The sequence below is a fragment of the Pocillopora damicornis genome, chromosome 3 (assembly GCF_964200805.1).
Source record: "Pocillopora damicornis chromosome 3, jaPocDami1.2, whole genome shotgun sequence".
Lineage (NCBI taxonomy): Eukaryota > Metazoa > Cnidaria > Anthozoa > Scleractinia > Pocilloporidae > Pocillopora > Pocillopora damicornis.
This window is the reverse complement of record NC_142672.1, coordinates 14385838-14404549: the sequence shown is the minus strand read 5'-3', so window position 1 is coordinate 14404549 and position 18712 is coordinate 14385838. Positions and strand designations below refer to the sequence as shown.

The window sequence follows — 18712 nt, the reverse complement described above, 5'->3', positions numbered from 1 at the left end:
CAAGGGACCCTTGCGCCTGGCAAGCTTCGTAAAGAAAAAAAAACAAAAATTACCGTTACCTCTCGTCGTTGGAATCTGCTGCCAGCGAGTACATGTCGCTTGCAATATCGGTTAAAAGGAGAAGAGTTACCGACTTAGTTCTCATTCCTGTGTTCCACACATAATTTTTCCATAGAGTGAAAGAGCGGTCCTTTCCTTTCGGCAAAGACAGCATTAGCAAATCTAAATTAAGGTGTATGCTAAGTACGCTAAAAATATGTGTGAGGGTGTGTGGTGCGTACGCTAATCACACATGTGTGTTGCACAAGTGCAGTTGATTATCTATGAATAAAATGCAGCTTAATCATGAGAACAGTCAAATTAAATAACCATATTTTTCAAGAAAACCTAATATTTTTCCATCAAAATTTTTTTTTCTAATTTTTGCGCTCCAGTCAAGAAATATATTATAATTTTTTTCCACGGAAGGATTTAAAACTGAGTGCTCTCCTTTACTAAAAAGGAAACATATGTCCTAAAAAGGAAAATAATTATATTACGACGGTAATGCGACTTTCGTGTTTCTTTGAAATTTAATAGACATCACGGTCACAATTTGTGCCTTCTAAACTGTCAAAAGAAATGTCGATTATACCATCGCACAAAGAGTGTCTCTATTTAATTTCAATTTAAAGCGAAGTTGTACTTTATTTGCTTCACAAGCTTAACCTGTTCGACGTCTATTTTGTTGTTGCCGTTTAGAAATGATAAATTCCCCGGCTCTTGCTGTATTTCCGCAAATGTCAGCGTGGTAATGAGTGGAAACGAAACTTCTGCCGATATATATCGATTGTGTAAAGCATGTGCTCTACGTTTCGGAAGTGAGAGATGTAGCGAAAAGTATCACCCACCCATTCCAACCCACCCATTCCAAGAGAATAACTGTTGCATGTGTAGCACGCCAATTGCATGGGAAGGGAAATTGCCCGAGGCCAGGCAAAGAGCAGGAGATCCTTTATTCAGAATAAGCATCGTGGATGCTTACAGTTTTCTTATTGTGAACTGTGAGGTAATGATAATAAAAAATCAAATTATAGACTAATGAATGTTCTGTGCCGTACAAAAGCCATGTTTTCTGATTTTGGCAAATATCCAAAGTAATAAACGACAGGTGAAAGAAACAATACGATTTTCCCATTTCTATTTCGCCTACACACATTAAATTTTCCATTCCTACAAGAAATCTCGAAAGTTATTCACATTTCTTAGCTTCCTCGATCAATCATCATGTATAACGAGCTATAAAATAAAGGTTTATTTCCTCAAGTTACCGCTTAGAGCCAGATAGAAGTTTGTTACAGTCGCACATTTAAAAGGCATCCAAGACAAAAATACGGCAGTGCCCAAATATTTTTTTGATGGTTTTCAGAGATGAAATGATGGTTTATAAAGGAGAATTAAGATTAGTGTTGTATCTTTCTGGTAAGGAGAGATATTTGACCTCATAGTTATCAAATATTTGGATGAATCGAAAAGTCTGAGAACACAGCCATTTATTTGCCTCTGTTGATTGACAAGCCGTCAATCAAATTGACTGATACTTGCGTCGTACATTCATTAAGGATGTCACTATATTTATGCAAACTCTCAGTGAGAGCTTCACACATTTTACCTACTTTGAAGCGATTTCCGTTGATGAAAACCAAGAAAAACTGGGGGGTGGTCTATATCCCCCCCGGAAATAACCAAAACAAAAATTAGTTTGTCTGTTTGAGTTTGGGGTAGACCCTTTAAACTGGCAAAGTTTCATTGAAATCGGTGAAATAGCATGTAGCACGACTGCCTGGTGCTCTCATGGATACACTATTGATGGCTGACACATTTTTTCGTTTCTAAAACTCTAACGATGTCTCTCCCTCTTCGAGAAGGTGCCTTTCTTTTTTTCCGTTTTTTCCAGTCTTCTTGTCTTGTCAAAGCCATGCTGAACATAAATCTTTTCTATCTGGAACACGCAATGTACCACTTGTGGAATATTGATGCACGATCTGTTGCCCAGAACAGAGGAAGTAAGCTGATAATTGTTGGGATTAACCACACAGCAACTAAAGTTCTTTTGAATATCTTAGGTATGCGACAAGGATACTGCAGAGGCATCATTGCAGCAACGAAGCGATCGTAAGTGAGTGCGCAGATGTTAACAACACCCCAGAGTAATATCAAATGACTCAAATACGTAACGACCACCGATTCGGGTTTGAAGAGTGTCAGAGGCATCAAAACGGCTCCTGCTAGGATGTCAGAAACAGCAAGCGACAAGGTAAACCAGTTAGTGTATGTCCGTAATCTTTTGTTGAATCAAACCAACGCATAGACAGACACGTTTGAGACAACAATGAGAACTGAAAGTGCACCAAGGCTAACTACCACGTACATCTCCTCCGCTAATTCCGGCATGTTGTTATGTGGATTTGTACAGCCGAACGCTAATTAGAATTTAATATGGTGATTTACCATACGTAGCCTTGTGCTCAAGGTAATATTAAAAAATACTACACACGCAATTGATATATTCACGCCAAATTTTTTCAAAGGTCAGATGGTCAAATGGTATGGGACTTAATTCCATCAGTCGAAATTTAATTCGACACAACAGCGTAGTTATTTCGGGTTGCTTTGCAAACAGTAACTTCTGCTAAGGTTTTCACACTTTCACTGTTGTCATAATGTTAAAACGTTGGCAGAACTTTGTTACTCTCGCATGCATCGAAAAAACCTTGTTGCAAAAAACTGAGGAAACCATTTCGGTGTGTTGATGTCAATTACCATTGTTAGTTCCAATAATTTAACGTTCAAACCTCCATGATGTTCTGCTTTCGGTGCGGATGAAAAAACTAACCGTTCCCAACTTGCAAAATTTTGTACTGCCTTTTTATGTCGTGAATCGGAAGAAACACAATTTTCCTTGACTGGTTGAAAGGACACGATTTTTGTTCGACTTTTATTTTAATTTTCATGTAATGGCAAAATGCACGCGTGAATGTATTGTGATTGACAGATTGCCTCAAACTACAGACAATACTGTAAGCTTCGGGGAACCGTTCATTTTTTGATTAGGTTACGTGTCTGACAAATCGGTTCGGTTTTCACTCTCACTCTAAATCAACCTTCCAACTTTAGTCAAATAAGAGCAAAAAAAAAAAAAAACGTCGAGCCACAGCCAACTATTCGCTAAAGTTCCTGGCGAGGGCCCTTAAATGGATTTAAGGACAAACATGAGTTGATAGCAGTCGGCTATGGTTTGAGTGACACCAATCTTCTGAATGCATACCAGGAAGGCTTTGTTCCAACATCGTAACGACAGCGTCTACCCATAGAGTGACTTTTTTTTCAAGCGTACAAACCAGGTTGTCCTCTCCAGGTTTTAAATACCCTTCTGGCTGATGCATGACTATTTAAGGGTCCTATTAAAAATACTTCGCCCCATACGACACCGACATTTAAGCCAAAGAAATGCTATCCTGGCGCTAGGAAAATGAACCGTTTTTTCTACTTTACAAAAAAAATTATACATGGAACGCTCCGAAGTTACAGACACCATACAACCAATATTGCATAGACTTGTTCTTTCCGGCAGCAGATTCTAAGGACGAAAGTGATCAGCGGTTCTCCCTCGGATCAGCCTGAATTTTATTGAACAAAAAAAACTGTCAGGTCTGGTAATTAATTCAAAGAAAATGATCGATCCAGTGATGTTGAATGTGTAACCCCTGCTTTGTGTTTGTTTGTCTATCTTTAGATTCAGTTTTAAGGGAAGGTATAAACGGAACATGATGAGGATTAATCCTAACTTAGGGTGTTTATGAATACTTGGAACTATCCACCTTTCAGGATGTATTTGAAGTCTCAAGAATTGTACGGGAATTATCCTGGCGCTGGTGTTCCAACACATGAGGGGACTGTACCTTTCACTTGATTTTGTTTCTTTTTCACTCGTACAGTCGTGTCGCCAGTTTTATACTTAGATTACAATCAGTTGATAACAATGTCTAGACATGGTTTCAATCACGTCTGTTTATTCTCTGACAAGAATTCTTCCTGCTAAAACCGTGGAGAACAATTTCCGTGCTGGCTAATGCGTTCTGGATACAGGTGTTAAGCGCAGCTTTTGATTAAGGTGACAAGATTAAAAGGAATATTAGCCGTTTCCTAAGCAATTAACACCGTAAGTGAAATAATTTGTGTCACAGAAGCAACGTCACACGACAAAAACTAATCAGAAGTTGACAAGTCGTGTCATTTCTGTCAGATTATCTACCTTTGACCAATTGGGCTACGGAAAACTTTTCGTGTATTTCAACTTAACCTAAATGTGGCTGTGTATACCACATGTTGGTACTATTGTTAAGCCAGGGAAGTTAGAGGAACCAGCAGAAGAAAAGAGGCCTTCTGTAGGATATCCGAGGATATCAAGTTCAAAGAAACACAACAGAATCAAGGATGGATCTCTACATAAAAGTTTCCCTTGGTGTGTTATCCGTTCTCATCGTTGCCGCGAACCTCTTCGTTATTAGTTTGGTTTGCTTGAACAGAGTCCCACGAACATACACAAATTGGCTGACTGTTTCACTTGCTGTGTCCGACGTACTTACAGGAGGCATTTTGTTTCCCATGCTGATCATGCGGCCAACACACGCCGTTGCAGACTATCTGTCAAGTATGATCTTGCTCTGGGGTGTTGCTAACATATGCGCACTCACTTACGATCGATACGTTGCCATTATCAAGCCTCTGCACTACACGTACCGCATACCTGAGATATTCAAAAAGACCATTATCACTGTATGGTTATTTCCAACCATATACAGCTTATTGCCGTTATTTTGGAGAGATGATCGTTCAAAAATAATACACCTGGTGTACCTTGTTTGCTTAGAATTAACTGGGGTGATCATTCCATACTTTTTCATTACAATCGCCTACTTACGGATTTTTAAGGAAGTAAAGCAAAGCTTAGCATTGAGAAAAATTTTGGATTACGCGAGAAAGCAAGTCAACGAACGCAGAAACATCTCCTCAGATGCTCAAGTGGCGAAACTGTTTCTTATCATCTCGGTGGTCTTCTTACTCTCGTGGATGCCGATCATTTATTTGACAACCGCCGTTGATGTTTTTGGTCGGTTCGACATCGTTCCAAATGTTCTGCCGACTATTTCAATGTATACAATAGCTATTGCTTCATTGCTAAATCCCTTTGTGTATGCCTTCCTCAAACCGGATTTCAGGGTCGTAACACGAAATATGTTTGGAAAGGGCAATCGAGTGCTAGCGATTTCAGAGACACCTAAACGGTGTTATCAGGCGAAAACAGAAGGAGACACGAAAAGTCACGAAGAGTCCCCTCAACAATCTTCACCAAAAATCGAGGGTAGGTCGGTTGAGTTGAGTGAGGTACATAGACACTTTGAGCCAAAAAAAAGATGAATTTACACGCCAGTGATTATCTTTATACCTTTATTCGACTGTAAAAAAAATATTAAAAAGCGCGATGCATAAAAACATGGAGACTACTTTCAATGTTTCTAATAACATTAGCCATGACGCACTGTATAGGCAAACTTTGCATAGAATGACAGAATGATTACGTATCTCAAAAAGTGCGGTAACTCATCACGTATAAAAAAGAAAAAAACCATTAGAATACGGCAAGAGTTTGGAGATAACCATGTGCATGTCAGCCAAAAAGCCTAATTGTCAATTCATTGCTAGTAGTGGATTCATGGCTAAACTCAACTGTATCAGGAAAGGTTTTTATTCAGTTTGTGTCATGATTTCTTTCCTTTTGAACCTTAAAAAGAAATTGCCGACATCGTAAAGAATGACGAAGCAGCTGGTGACGTATGGCCTTTTGGGAAATGTTGTGCAAATAAGAGTCTGAATAAAAATTTAAAGCGCTTTCTATCTCATAAATTCAAATTTAAGCACAATCGAAAACAGTTCGAAGTAAACTTACAATTTGAACAATATACTGACCCACATTGATAACCGCGTTGATAATCCGTCGACTATAATATTTCGAAGAAACATTAAAGTCACACTACGATTGTAAAATGGTTGATTTCCTTTATGTGACAGATGTTTTCACTTTTGTTAAAGAAAAAACAGCAATTCTGAGGAAAGGAATGTCGTGGAGAAATGTCAAGTTTTTCACGGAAGATGTTCGTCAGGTTTGTGTTATTCGACCAAATCATTCTTGTGATGAAGCTGATTTTTAATTCATAAATATTCTATTGCACTTTGGCAATACATCATTTGTGATTAGCATAGTTACTTAATACTTCACCGCATTTGACACCGTTTTTTTTTTTTTTTTTTCAATAACAAAGAGATAGATATACATGGAACAGAGAGATGATTACAGGGGCAATTATTTTTTTCTTCTGGTGTCTAAGAATCAAACATTTTAACGAAAATATTCCTGGTAAAGCCATGGAAAACAATTCCCTGTCTTGCTTTCCTTTCTCACCAAAGCGGTCTGTTTACAGGTGTTTAGCGCAGCTTTTGACTGATGAGACAAGAACGATAACGATGTTAACCGTTTCCTAGGCAATTGACGCAGAAATTTGAGTCATATTACAAAAATTATGCAAATGTTCGCATGCAGTGCCATTTCTTTCAGATTCTCCTTCCTTGACCGCCTGAGCTGCGGAATTCTACTGAACCTAAAGTTAACCCTGTGAGCCATTTACCAACTCCGATGCAATTCAGGGAAGTTGAGGAAACCAACAAAAGTAAAAGGAGCCTTCTCTTGGATATCCGAGGATATAAAGGTAAAAGAAACTCAACAGAATCAAAGATGGATCTCAACGTGACAGTTTCCCTTACCGTGTTATCCGTTCTCATCGTTGCCGCGAACCTCTTCGTTGTTAGTTTAGTTTGCTTGAAAAGAGTCCCACGAACATACACAAACTGGCTGACTGTTTCACTTGCTGTGTCTGACATACTTACAGGAGGCATTTTATTTCCCATGCTAGTCATAGGGCTAGCACACATCGTGGTAGATTATTTGTTAACTATGATCTTGCTCTGGGGTGTTGCTAACATATGCGCACTCACTTACGATCGATACGTTGCCATTACTAAGCCTCTACACTACACTTACCGCATACCTGAGATATTCAAAAAAACCATAATCGCTGTATGGTTATTTCCAACCATATACGGCTTACTGCCATTATTTTGGAGAGAGGATCGTTCAAAAACAATTCACTTGGTGTACCTTGTTTGCTTGGAATTCGTTGGCGTGATCACTCCGCACATCTTTATGACAATCGCCTATATTAGGATTTTTAAGGCAGTGAGGCAAGGCTTGGCATCGAGGAATAAATTAGATTGCACAATGAAACAGATCAACAAACGCAGACACATCTCTTCTGATGCACAAGTAGCGAAACTTTTCTTCATCATCTCTGTGGCCTTCCTAATTTCGTGGATGCCGATCATTTACATGACAACCGCCTTCAGTGTTTTTGGTCGGTTTGACATCGTTCCCAATGTCCTGCCGATCATTTCACTATATACAGTAGCCATTGCCTCGTTGGTAAATCCCTTCGTGTATGGCTTCCTCAAACCGGATTTCAGGGTTGTAACACGAAATATCTGTCGAAATAACAATCGAGTGGTAGCGATGTCCAAGACACCTAAACAGGCTTGCCAGGTGAAAACAGATAGACAAACAAACCGCCGTGAAGAGCCCCCTCAACAACCTTCAATTAATAGCGAGCGCGAGTCGTATTAGTGTGGCACATGAATACCTCGACCAAGACGTGAACGATTCACATTCTACTTAGTTTCTTGTAATCAAATTTCTTCAACGTTTAAAAGTTAAGAAGCGCGATAGATAAAGGTAAGGAAGCAGCTCGCAAATTTTCAAATAACATTAGGTATGGTACATTCAACGGAGACACGAAAGCCTTGCCAGGGACGATTATGTACATGCAAAACACCAGCTAACACTAATCTCATAAAAACGAGGAACGACTCATCACAGATGATAAACACTTGAGCACGGTAAGGTTTCGAGATGATCAGGCGCATGTCAGCCAAGACGGAAGAATTATCAGTCCATTGATAGCAATGAACTCATAGCGGAACTCACCTATATCAAAAGGTTTCTATTCAGTTTGTGCTATGTTGTCAAAATATTTTAATGCATAACGTTCTATATACCTCAGAAGAACGAAAAAGTACCTGATGATGTATGACCTTTGAAAAACGATGCGCAAAAAATTAAGTCTAAATAAAATTCGAGGCGCTTTCTATCTTTCTGTCTCATAAATAAAACAACACAACAAAGATGATTATCGGTTGATGATGGAGAAAAATAGTTCGAAAAGGTTTTCATTCAGTTTGTGCTATATTGTCAAAATCTTTCCAAGCATAACGTTTTTATATCTTAAAAGAACTTCCGATAGTATAAGGAACGAAGAAGCAGCTGGTGACCTATGGTCTTTGGAAAACGTTGTGAAAAAATGACAAGTCTAAATAAAATTCGAAGCGCTTCCTATCTCATGAATAGAACAACACGTTGAAGATAATTATCGGTTGATAATGGAGAAAAATACTTCAATAAGGCAAAAAAAAGAGTCCCAAGGAGCATAACTGATGACAATCTCAGAGTAATAAAGAATAAAACATGGGCGCGTAGATATGCAATTTCTTTTTCGAGTGTTTAACTCGATAGCTCACGAGTGAGCGCAGCGAACGAGTGAGATGTCGAGTTGAACTCGAGAAGAGAAATTCCGTATCTACATGCAGCCATGTATTATTTTGTTTATCATATAAACACAATAGCCTTCCCTGAGAAGAAAAGCCGACTTCATTATTGAATGAAAATAAATGAATCGACAATCCCCGAATAACAGTTGTAGAGTGCGTTGGCGCTAACTCTTAAGATGGAAAAATGCGTTGAATCATGATTGTAAAAACAACAATGGTCGTAATTTTCAATTTACAAAATTCTCATTTATTGACTTTGTCCCTACCGACAGAAGAAGTCTTTCAGGTAAACGGCTAAAATCGGCCTGTGGTAAATTTTCCAGTTGTCGATTTTCATTCTCAGCCGAGAGAAATGCTAACACCAAAGCCACTGAATACATTACTTTCGGTTTTTCTTTTAGTATATTGATTTTCTTCGCCTTCTGGGAAAGTTTGAAATTCACTGTCTCTCAATGATACGGATTTTTTAGTGTTTCAGCCGCCATAATTCGAGAAAGCTCCGACAAACAACTTGTATTTAGAATCGTGAAGGCTTTGCCGTTCATTCATCAACCTGACCGAGTGGCGCCAAAGGCGAGTGACTTGTCAGCAGCTGATTAGCTATATCAACACACGTGAAAAAATACGATGTTTTTTCACTTGTGTTGTTACGGCTTTTCTCAGGGCCTGTATAACACCGCAGTTTATGTGATAATCGGATTTATTTCAGACAAAAATATGAAGACACAACATGATGAATTGCACGAGAATTCTTGAATTAATCAGTGACGAAAATCAGTAATAATTATCGAAGTAATAGAAGGGTTGAAACTCATAAAACAAAATCATTTAACCCTGATACTCACTGAACACCGATATAATATTACTTATTATTATCGGTATAAAAGATTGTAGAATATGGCAAGATATGATAAAATGTGGATTAGCTTTCACTAGAGGGTTGTCCCTCTCCTCTAAAAAGCCAGCATGTTTACAAACTGACTCGCAATATTCTACTCAGCATTATTTCATTCGATCTTTTATGGAAATAAAAACTTCAATTCAGGCCCCAATCACACTGATAAATTGCAACAGATAAAATGTGGTTCGTTCATGTCTCGTCGGAAAAAGTTGAAAGCGCAACAATCACAACAATATATCGCGAGAGTGCATTTGAGCGTGCGCCAAAGAAGGGCCTAACTGAAATGTCTCAAAATAGAAAGAGTAGTCAAGTTCACGTTTTCAGAAAGCTCTGATTCTGACTACACTATCACGAAACATTCAATGTGAAATAGTTTATTGAGGAATGGTCAGTCAGTCATCCGACAACAACAATGTGACGTAACATATACTTATTACAACATAGAATATGCTAGCAAGTCTAACTTGAAAAGCTTGAAAAATTAAGTGTACCACGCCAGATACGAAAAACCACTAAAAAACCACTCTTTAGATGTGGCCAAAAAATATGTGGAAACGTATTCCCCATCTAATGCAGTGGCACGGAACCTCGGGGAAGAGGTACAAACAAACCCATACTCCATAGAAAAAATTTAACTAAATTGTTGACAGCAAACAGAAAGACTGACTGAGCTAGAATGATTAATATTCCCCGCTAAAACATCAAATACTCAAAACTCTCCCCTGAGAATGCTAAAACCTCTCAATCGTGCCATCAGAATAGCAATTTCTGACTAATTCGTTCCTAGTCACTCAACCGTCAGAAATTACATTTTTCGGTTTGCAGTACTGTGTAAGTTAGGTCTAAGCGTTGAAGAAAAAATTAAAGTTTTCAAACTGGGCCAGTATGACCAGCCGACAATTTATCCGGATTAGAGAGGACAGTTAATTCAACTGTCAAGGAGAGAGGGTCGCGTTTTCTTATCTGTCCAACGTAGGCTACTCTGGATGGAATATTGTATCAAAATAATAAATTCCCTACTACTGTTCAGACAAGCGGAGAAGCGGAGAAACCTCTTACCTGTTTGTTTTCAGCTGCACGTTTTTCCCTCAACAGTTCTACCCTAACATTCAAAGCATTGGTCGTAACATTGATGTTGGGGAGATATTTCCTCTCGACCAAAGGATCCAGCCACATCATGTTGCCTAAGCTGCAAGACCAAAGTGAGAACAATAGGTCACTAGGCGAGCGATTCACTTTTTCATTGATACAGGCACACTTTTTTTTTTTTGGTGCCCTGTGACTTTGCTGCCAGGCTCCATTCACGTAATAAAATCGCCCAATCTGATCAGTTGGCGGCAATTGGTTGACACAAGCTGGTTGTATTCAGTTAAAGGTGACGGAACTAAATGTGAACATCAAAATTTTTTCCTTTGGGGGTGGGGGGGGGGGGGGAAGAACTTCCATAAACTTCACGTTGTTTTCGATTATTGTCTGCCTGTAATTTAAATGAATGCGTCTTTCCAGTCGAAAAAGAATCTCACCTCAAAACAACTTTTCCCTCCATTTCCTTGCCTTCAATGAGGCGTGTGATATATGCTGCCGTCTGTTGTAAATAAAAGCAAAGAGCAATCAATCTTTTAAACACAAATATCAAAAATCAGTTGAGTTGTTTATTTTTGACATTCAGAAACTCTCACCAGAGTATGTTGGGTTGAATCAAAGGAACGCGATCACCGAGTAGTTTATCACAAGGTATCCCAAATAACTCTTTGTCAACAAATTAAGCGATTTCAAAGTCAAATAATTGATAATTTCCGAATTCTTAACCTTTACCTCGTCAGTCCGGTCAGTGTCTTTATCCAAAGGTTGTAATCTGCACACGAACACCTCAACTGCCTCAAAACCATAATACAGAATAGAGTTGAAGTAATGCTAATGCTCGTTGGTATTCATCGTGGTGAAATAAGTGAAAAAATCTTAATATTTGCTGGATTATGTGGTCTGATCCGATCTTGATCACGACTTTCTAAATGCGCACTGCCGACGAAATTTCGAATCGAAAGGAACAATGGAAAAGAAGTTCTTGAAGAATTGGCGACTACGATACAGTTAACACAACAAGAAATTAGCTATAGCGCATCGCTGAAGGACCGCATCCCCAGAACAGTGAATGTCGAAAAGCACCAATCACAGCTGCTGAAAGGTAATCAATCGTGGTGCAATATAAAGGTTCAAAAAGCGACGCGTAACCGGTCAAACCTACATTTACTTAGCCATTAAATGCGTCAAACTAAACTGAGCAATGTTATCTATGAAGGTGAATAAACTCTTCAAAGGGACTTAACTAGTTGTATGAGTGGAGCGAAAAAAAATGACGAAAAGCTTGTTTAATGTAGATCACTAGCCAGGTGCTCCATGGGAGGCCTGAGTTTATAACTCGGGGTTGTTTGAATTCAGTCAGCGAGTCGTCTTCGAGGTTCTAAAGCCTATGCGTGAGCCCGAGTATTTCGGGCTTAACAAACACAACACAATGGCCAGACAGTTTTTTACAGACTGTGGGCTGGTTATTTACACGAGGCCTAACCTAAACCACGTTTTACGTAATCAGTGGGCCTCAGGGATTCTCTATAAGAGGTTAATTTAACCAAACAAATGTCCCGCTTCCACTATTAATTTTCGGCCCTCTTAACACTGCTCATAGAAATAAATGTTTAGATAGAAGTTTCAGCTAAATTAAGAATAGCTTAGGAGGCTGTCTTGTTAAACAACAGTTACACTTTGTCTAAATAACTCGCCTTATGGGTTTACTCCACGATAAGGCATTGTAAATTACCTGCAAGTTCCAAAAGCTTTCAGAGGATAACACAACTCCTTAACCTTTTCTTTATCCTGCAGAGAGAGTAAATTAAAACATTTAAGAGGATTTCACTACTTCGTTCTGCAAAATATTAAGAGCAGCCTCCCAGTTTCGTCTGTTAAAATTAAAATTATACTCCAATTTTATTTCAAAGACATGCCTGTTTTGCAAGGTCGGCCATTGTATCAAGTAGTTGTGGAACTTCCTGACCTGACCTCTGTACAAGCTGACGTATGGAAGGAGCGTGATACATATTTCGGCCATTAGTCACAAAAATAACAGAGACACAGCCATGCTCCTTCAGAAAATCAAATTCACAAAGTAAAAAAATGAAGATATGATTGTCCCTGTGGGTCAGTGGCATGTTATTGGTTGGTTGATCCCTGTAAAATTCACTGTTCATGCCTCAAGTTGTAATTCATATACGTAAGACAAGTTTACTTTTTTTCCTTTTTTTCTGTTGTTATGGACTTTGGAAAAAAGAGGTTAATACCAAATCAACTGAACCAAACAAGTTTGGTCAATAAAGTATTAATAAATTAGCTGAAAGATTAGATAAACAAAAATTACTTTTGTGGAGACAGAGTGGGAATTACTCACGTGACGGCAAGATCTCATACGCTCTGGGATCATAAACTTTGTAGAAAGGATGTTAAAAAGTTAGGACTAACTCAATGAATTTTAGAAAAGAAGTGAAGAGTGTCTTACTTCAGATGATGTGAAAGTCCCAGCTAGAGTGGCGGGTCTTTTGCTAAATCGTGTCTTTGAACCAGGAAAGTTGAAGTGTATTACACATGAGGCATTTGTGATGTTCATCTGACCAATAACGTCTTCCGCTATAACTGAATTTTATCATTAAAAATCATTAAAATCATTAATCATTAAAATCATTAAACTGTGATTTCATTGTTCATCTTTTCGCCAAAGATGAAAATTAAAATCTAGAATAAACTATATAACTATATGCATAGATGCATCAATAAACTGAACCTACAAAATGCTTTATTCAAGAACACATATAGTAATTCCGATAGAAAACACTTCGAAAAAAAAAGGGATACAGATGATGCACAATTTCAAAACTTCAAAGTCTTTAAAGCAGGCCTCCTTGGTCATTTCTTTCATTTTCGTTTCTTTTTTTTTTTCAGCTTTTGCCAAATCATCAAACTCACTTTAACACAAGTGGAACTTACGGGAAACATAAGATTCTGTGGGACGGCCTTTCCATTGAGAGTTTTGAAGACATTATGGCATACCTAGAACTGGCATGGTATCAGTGGTGTGCAGAGTGTTCCACTGTCTCTGAATATTGTCAAGTTCATGAGGTGGTAGAAAATTGTGTGCCACAAGAGCAAAATAATATTTTGCATTCAGGAATTGTCCTACGTTCTCTGCTTCCGCTGCCGTAGATGTGAAAACACAAATGACTTTTGTGCTAATAAACGATTCCAGGTAACCTATCATGGGAAAGAAAACGTTAACGAAAGATTTAAATCCTTACACAAAAACGAAAATGAAATGAATGAGAAAATAGAAAACTTGCGAGATATTTCCAAGGTTCTAAATACATGTAGAAACAGACAAAAGGTTTGATCATTCCCACTTTCCACAAGACAGCTGCTTGTAAACTATATGTTTTGACTTCACTTGCTGTTTATATCTTCGTCATTTGTTATCTAATTCCGATTAGGCAAGCCTATATGTGCTTAAAATCCTATCCAGAACACTATGAATTTTAAATACCCTTACCAAGAAGTTCCACATCCCTCTGGCTCTCGGAGCAAAATGTTACAATTTGTTGCACACCCCTGTAGATAGCTGCTTCAATCATGTCAGGAATCAACACCACAGGATTCCCAAGATATGCCTTCACCAGTGATGCTATACCCACACTCCAAGACGAAGCCATGACAACTGCCTGGCGTGGTGCTGAACGGCAGGTTTGGGATTTCAATAGGTTGGCGTAGTGTCTCATGATGCATTTGATCTCAGATGTGAAGTCCTCCACCACTATGTCTGCGTCATGAAATACCAAGTGACAGAGTCGACAAAGGGATATATAACATTTCCTGAGCATTCGAAGGAAGCAAGGTGGTGTAGCAATCAGAATCTCATAGCCATTCACTAGTGGTATGATCTGATTCTCTTCTGCACCAGCAGCAAATATCAGCTGCACACGAATGTTCCTGGTTTTAGCTAGAATGAGCTTGCATTGCCTGCAGATATCAACAGCAGCTCCCCATGTTGAAGCAAGGATAAGAAACTGCGGCTGGAAAGAAAATACAAAGCGAAATTCACAGCAATATAAAGATCACATATGATATAAGATTATACATGAGTAAAGGGGGTCAGTTTCTGTGATGCCGTGTCAGTGGCAGAGTATAACAGGGATATTTGGTATTATCAACTGAGTTGATAACGTAAATTGGCCACCATGAAGAGTTTCGAAGTTGACGTTTTTAGGTCAGAGCAAATGGAGGAATTGTGGGTGGTGTGTGTTTATATGCAGAAAATGGAGCTAAGCTATTGATAAGAACATGGTGACGAGAAACAAGAATAAATTAGTTAAATGAAAAGCGAGATTTAAAGGTTAGCTTGGGGCAAAATATAGCATGATAGCTGCATTCACATGTAGCAAGAACGTGAAATTTCAAAGACAAACGGAGCCCTTTTACTATCAACAGCAAACTACACAGTAAATACCGTCTCTGATACCGCCAACTGTACGGATCAAGCATGATGCTTGATCCGTACAGTTGGCAAGAAAAGGTCTATTCATTGAAATTTACCAGGAATTTTGAATTTGAAAATGATTTTTTATGAGCTTGACTTCTACACACTGTAACGTCAAGGATTCCTTTAGCCCTTTAACGGTGAGGTAGAAAACCCAAGAATAATGAACCTTGTTCTTGCATGTCTAACTTCCCAAAAAAAGATGCACGAAACTAAAGCTTTTTATCTCTGAGGACTCAAAAGGGCGGCTGCACAATAAAGTTCCATTACATTTCCCCTGTCACTTTGAATCCAGGTACCACACCACCCCACCGCCACCCAGCAAACTTACCCCACTTGAAAACTTTGGTAGATCCGCATAAATTTCCCTTTCTTCTACCAACTGATAGATAATTGGCAGTAAGTACGCATGTATTTATGCATCATTTGCTTGGCAAATGCCTACAAGGTCAAGTCCTCTCAGAAGAGCAGGCCAAGCATGTGCCTGAAGTAAGATAGGGTTCAAAATACCAAGCCGAAGCAAATAATGAGGAAATGGGCAAAACTCTGGTGAAAAGACCGGCTTTGGAGTAGGTGCACCCTCTGAGCAAACAACAACACCATCAGAATATAATACCTTTTTTCCACTTGTGGTGCGTTGAACAGGTGAAGCTGACTTCTGTTTGGATAATAGTATTTCTGAAAGAAGAGGAGACTTTCCAAAAGAACCACAAGAAGTCTGCAAGGAAGACGCGGAACAAAGAGCCTTAGCCGCTTCACCGGTTAAACCCTTTTTCTGGAAACGATATGTCGATGATGTTATTTCTGCGGTATCCGGAAATGAAGCGGAGCACCTCTTGTCGCATGTGAATTCAGTAGAGCCGTCGATCCAATTCACCCTTGAGCTTGAGAAGGATAGACATTTGCCCTTTCTTGATTTAAATGTGTTCAGAGGGGTTCAGGGTAATTTAGAGACAAGTGTCTACCGTAAACCTACCCACACCGACAAATACCTCGCTTTCGATTCTCACCACCCTATTTGCCATAAAAAGTCTGTAGCCAAAACTTTACTTAGGAGTGCTGACTGTCTACCATCTTCACTCGATTCGAAGGCTGAGGAGAGGAAATATGTCCTAAAGGCAAATGGCTATACAAAAACTTTTCTCCGTAACTGCCAAAAACCAATTACAAATAGTAACGCTCTTGATGAAAGGGAACTAGCGACTGGTTTTGCTGTTATTCCTTACATACAGGGTGTTACTGAACCTATCATGAGAATTTTGAATAGCCACAACGTTAAAGTTGCTCAAATACCTTTTCAGACTTTGGGGCATATTTTCGCCAAACCTAAGGATCCTGTCACGAAAGAACAACGAACCGACGCCATTTATTCTATTCCTTGCAATAACTGTGACAACGAATACATCGGACAGACCAATCGTCAGTTTGGTACACGGTTAAAAGAGCACCAAAAAGCGGTTTTCTTTGCAAAAAGGAAAATTCAGCTTTATCGGAGCATACATGCCTAACCAACCATAATTCTAAAATTATCACCACTAATCGGCGTTACCACCAGCGCCTTTGTTTGGAGGCTTGGCATATTAACTCCGCCCACGCTCCTTTAAATCGTGACGATGGCGGTTTGCTTCCTGACGCCTATTTACACCTCGTCAGAAAAAAGGCCGCTAATTGGTGATCATATAAATGGACCTCTTGTTGCAGCGTTTAGAACACCCCTGATGAAGGCACTAGACAGGAGTGTCGAAACGTCCGGTCTATGAATTGTAACTTCTTCGGTTACATTCATTAAATCTGCAAACCAGAGTAGCATCAAACTATGTCTGAAGTCTGCAACAGTTGAGACAATTGTGTAGATTTTTCACTTAAATTTCTCCCTTCAACCACATGTAAGCTTGTTGAGGATTGTATTGGAGAATGTTCAGAGCGACATGCAATTTCTGAGCTTCTTTTCGTCGTTTGAGGCTCACATGTTTGTACTAAATCTGTTGAGGGATCTAAAGTTGACCCGCGGTCTTTCCCACAGGTTTCTTTTAGGGTCTTTATTGAAGATAGCAATCTTTGCCGATCCTCTTCATTTCTCTTTGCCACAGCAGTAGTTTTAGACAGTGACTCAGTTTCCTGAACTATCCTCTTAGCTGAAATAGAATTTTCAAAAGGCAATCTAACGTTGTGTTGGCTAAACAAGGTATCTACACTTATTGAACTATTTCGGGGGGACTGTTCTTTTTCGTCTATTTCTTTAAGAAAGATTTCACCATTAGAGCTTTTGGAGGAAAATTCAGGTATTTCACTGTAGGAAACACCTGAACCGTCTCTGTCTGCCCGTCTTCTCGGACAAAAGTCATCTGCCTCAGTGGAAGATCCACTGTGAGCACTTTTCTTTTTAAGAATGGGCTTCATATTAACTGCATCTGGAGATTTTGATGACATTGGATGAAAACCTCCCCTCATACCACTACCTGTTCCTGGCAGTCTAGATGACAGAAATCGCACCCTTCCTGAATTATTGTCACTCGATGCTGCTGCCGGTTTTCTAGATCCATGCATTAGCTCATCTTCTGACTTTTCACTGCTAAATGTCTTTTCTTCTGAGAGTCTCTGAGACGAAAGGCCCTCACACGTACCTTCAGGTAGTCTTGCTGAAGGCTTTTGAAGTGAGCTATTGTTTTCCTGACATGATCCATGTCCTAAAACCTGTTGTCTTAACACAACCAAAGGGTTCCCCTATCCCCAATACCTATTAGTGCTTCGCTGGCTCATAGACTCTTCATCAGTGATGTTTGATTCTTCACTTCTTCTGAACTTGCCATGACTGACATATTCCTTCATATTTTTCAGCATTTCTTCACCCTCCTTTTGGAATTTTTCTCCCATTGCTTTCGGTTTTGCAGCTTTGGTTGTTTTTATTCCTGGTTTTTCTAAATCTTCAGAGAAGTTTGTTGAAAGCCATTCAACACCAATCCATCACTGACACAAACCTAGAGGGATGTAGCAGCATGTAGTTCATGGCTAAATGGCCTGTCAGATGTAAACTTATTAAACCAGAAAAGGGAGTGAAAAGGGATTTTAGAAAAATTATAGCTGTAATTACACTGAATTAAAATGGTTTGTGTTTACCTGCGCATACCCAGAGTCAGCCAATAGTAACACATGATACTTTCCTTTCTCATCTTGTTTATGCATGATTATTAAAATTCGTCAAATTATTAAAATTCGTCAACACGTCAACTCCGCCAAGCTGATTTCACTAAGGCTGAAATTTTTTTCTTGTCTGCCTTCTTAAAATCATAATATCTAATTCACCTAAATGAGACATAGTTGACTGAAAATTGAACAAACAATAGGTAGGGACTTCAAGGCTTCATGGCTAAGAAATGGAAAAACTTTACCAGACTTCTCAAGGATAATATAAAGTCGAGGCTAAACATCATTAAGCAATTTAGTATTCTATTTTCCTTCCACACAAAAACAATCTTTGTAAACTA

At 39.0% G+C, this 18712-nt stretch overlaps 1 protein-coding gene and 1 pseudogene across 1 annotated transcript; both read left to right on the top strand.

Moving 5' to 3' along the window:
* The first annotated feature begins 4340 nt into the window (after positions 1-4340).
* Positions 4341-6129, top strand: LOC149048395 (5-hydroxytryptamine receptor 7-like). Its single transcript, XM_089200513.1, has one exon. It carries the CDS (start codon positions 4477-4479, stop codon positions 5458-5460), a length of 984 nt encoding a protein of 327 aa, XP_089056639.1. The 5' UTR covers positions 4341-4476; the 3' UTR covers positions 5461-6129.
* Positions 6130-6680: 551 nt separating this feature from the next.
* Positions 6681-7968, top strand: LOC149048394 (5-hydroxytryptamine receptor 7-like; annotated as a pseudogene).
* The last annotated feature ends 10744 nt before the right edge of the window (positions 7969-18712 follow it).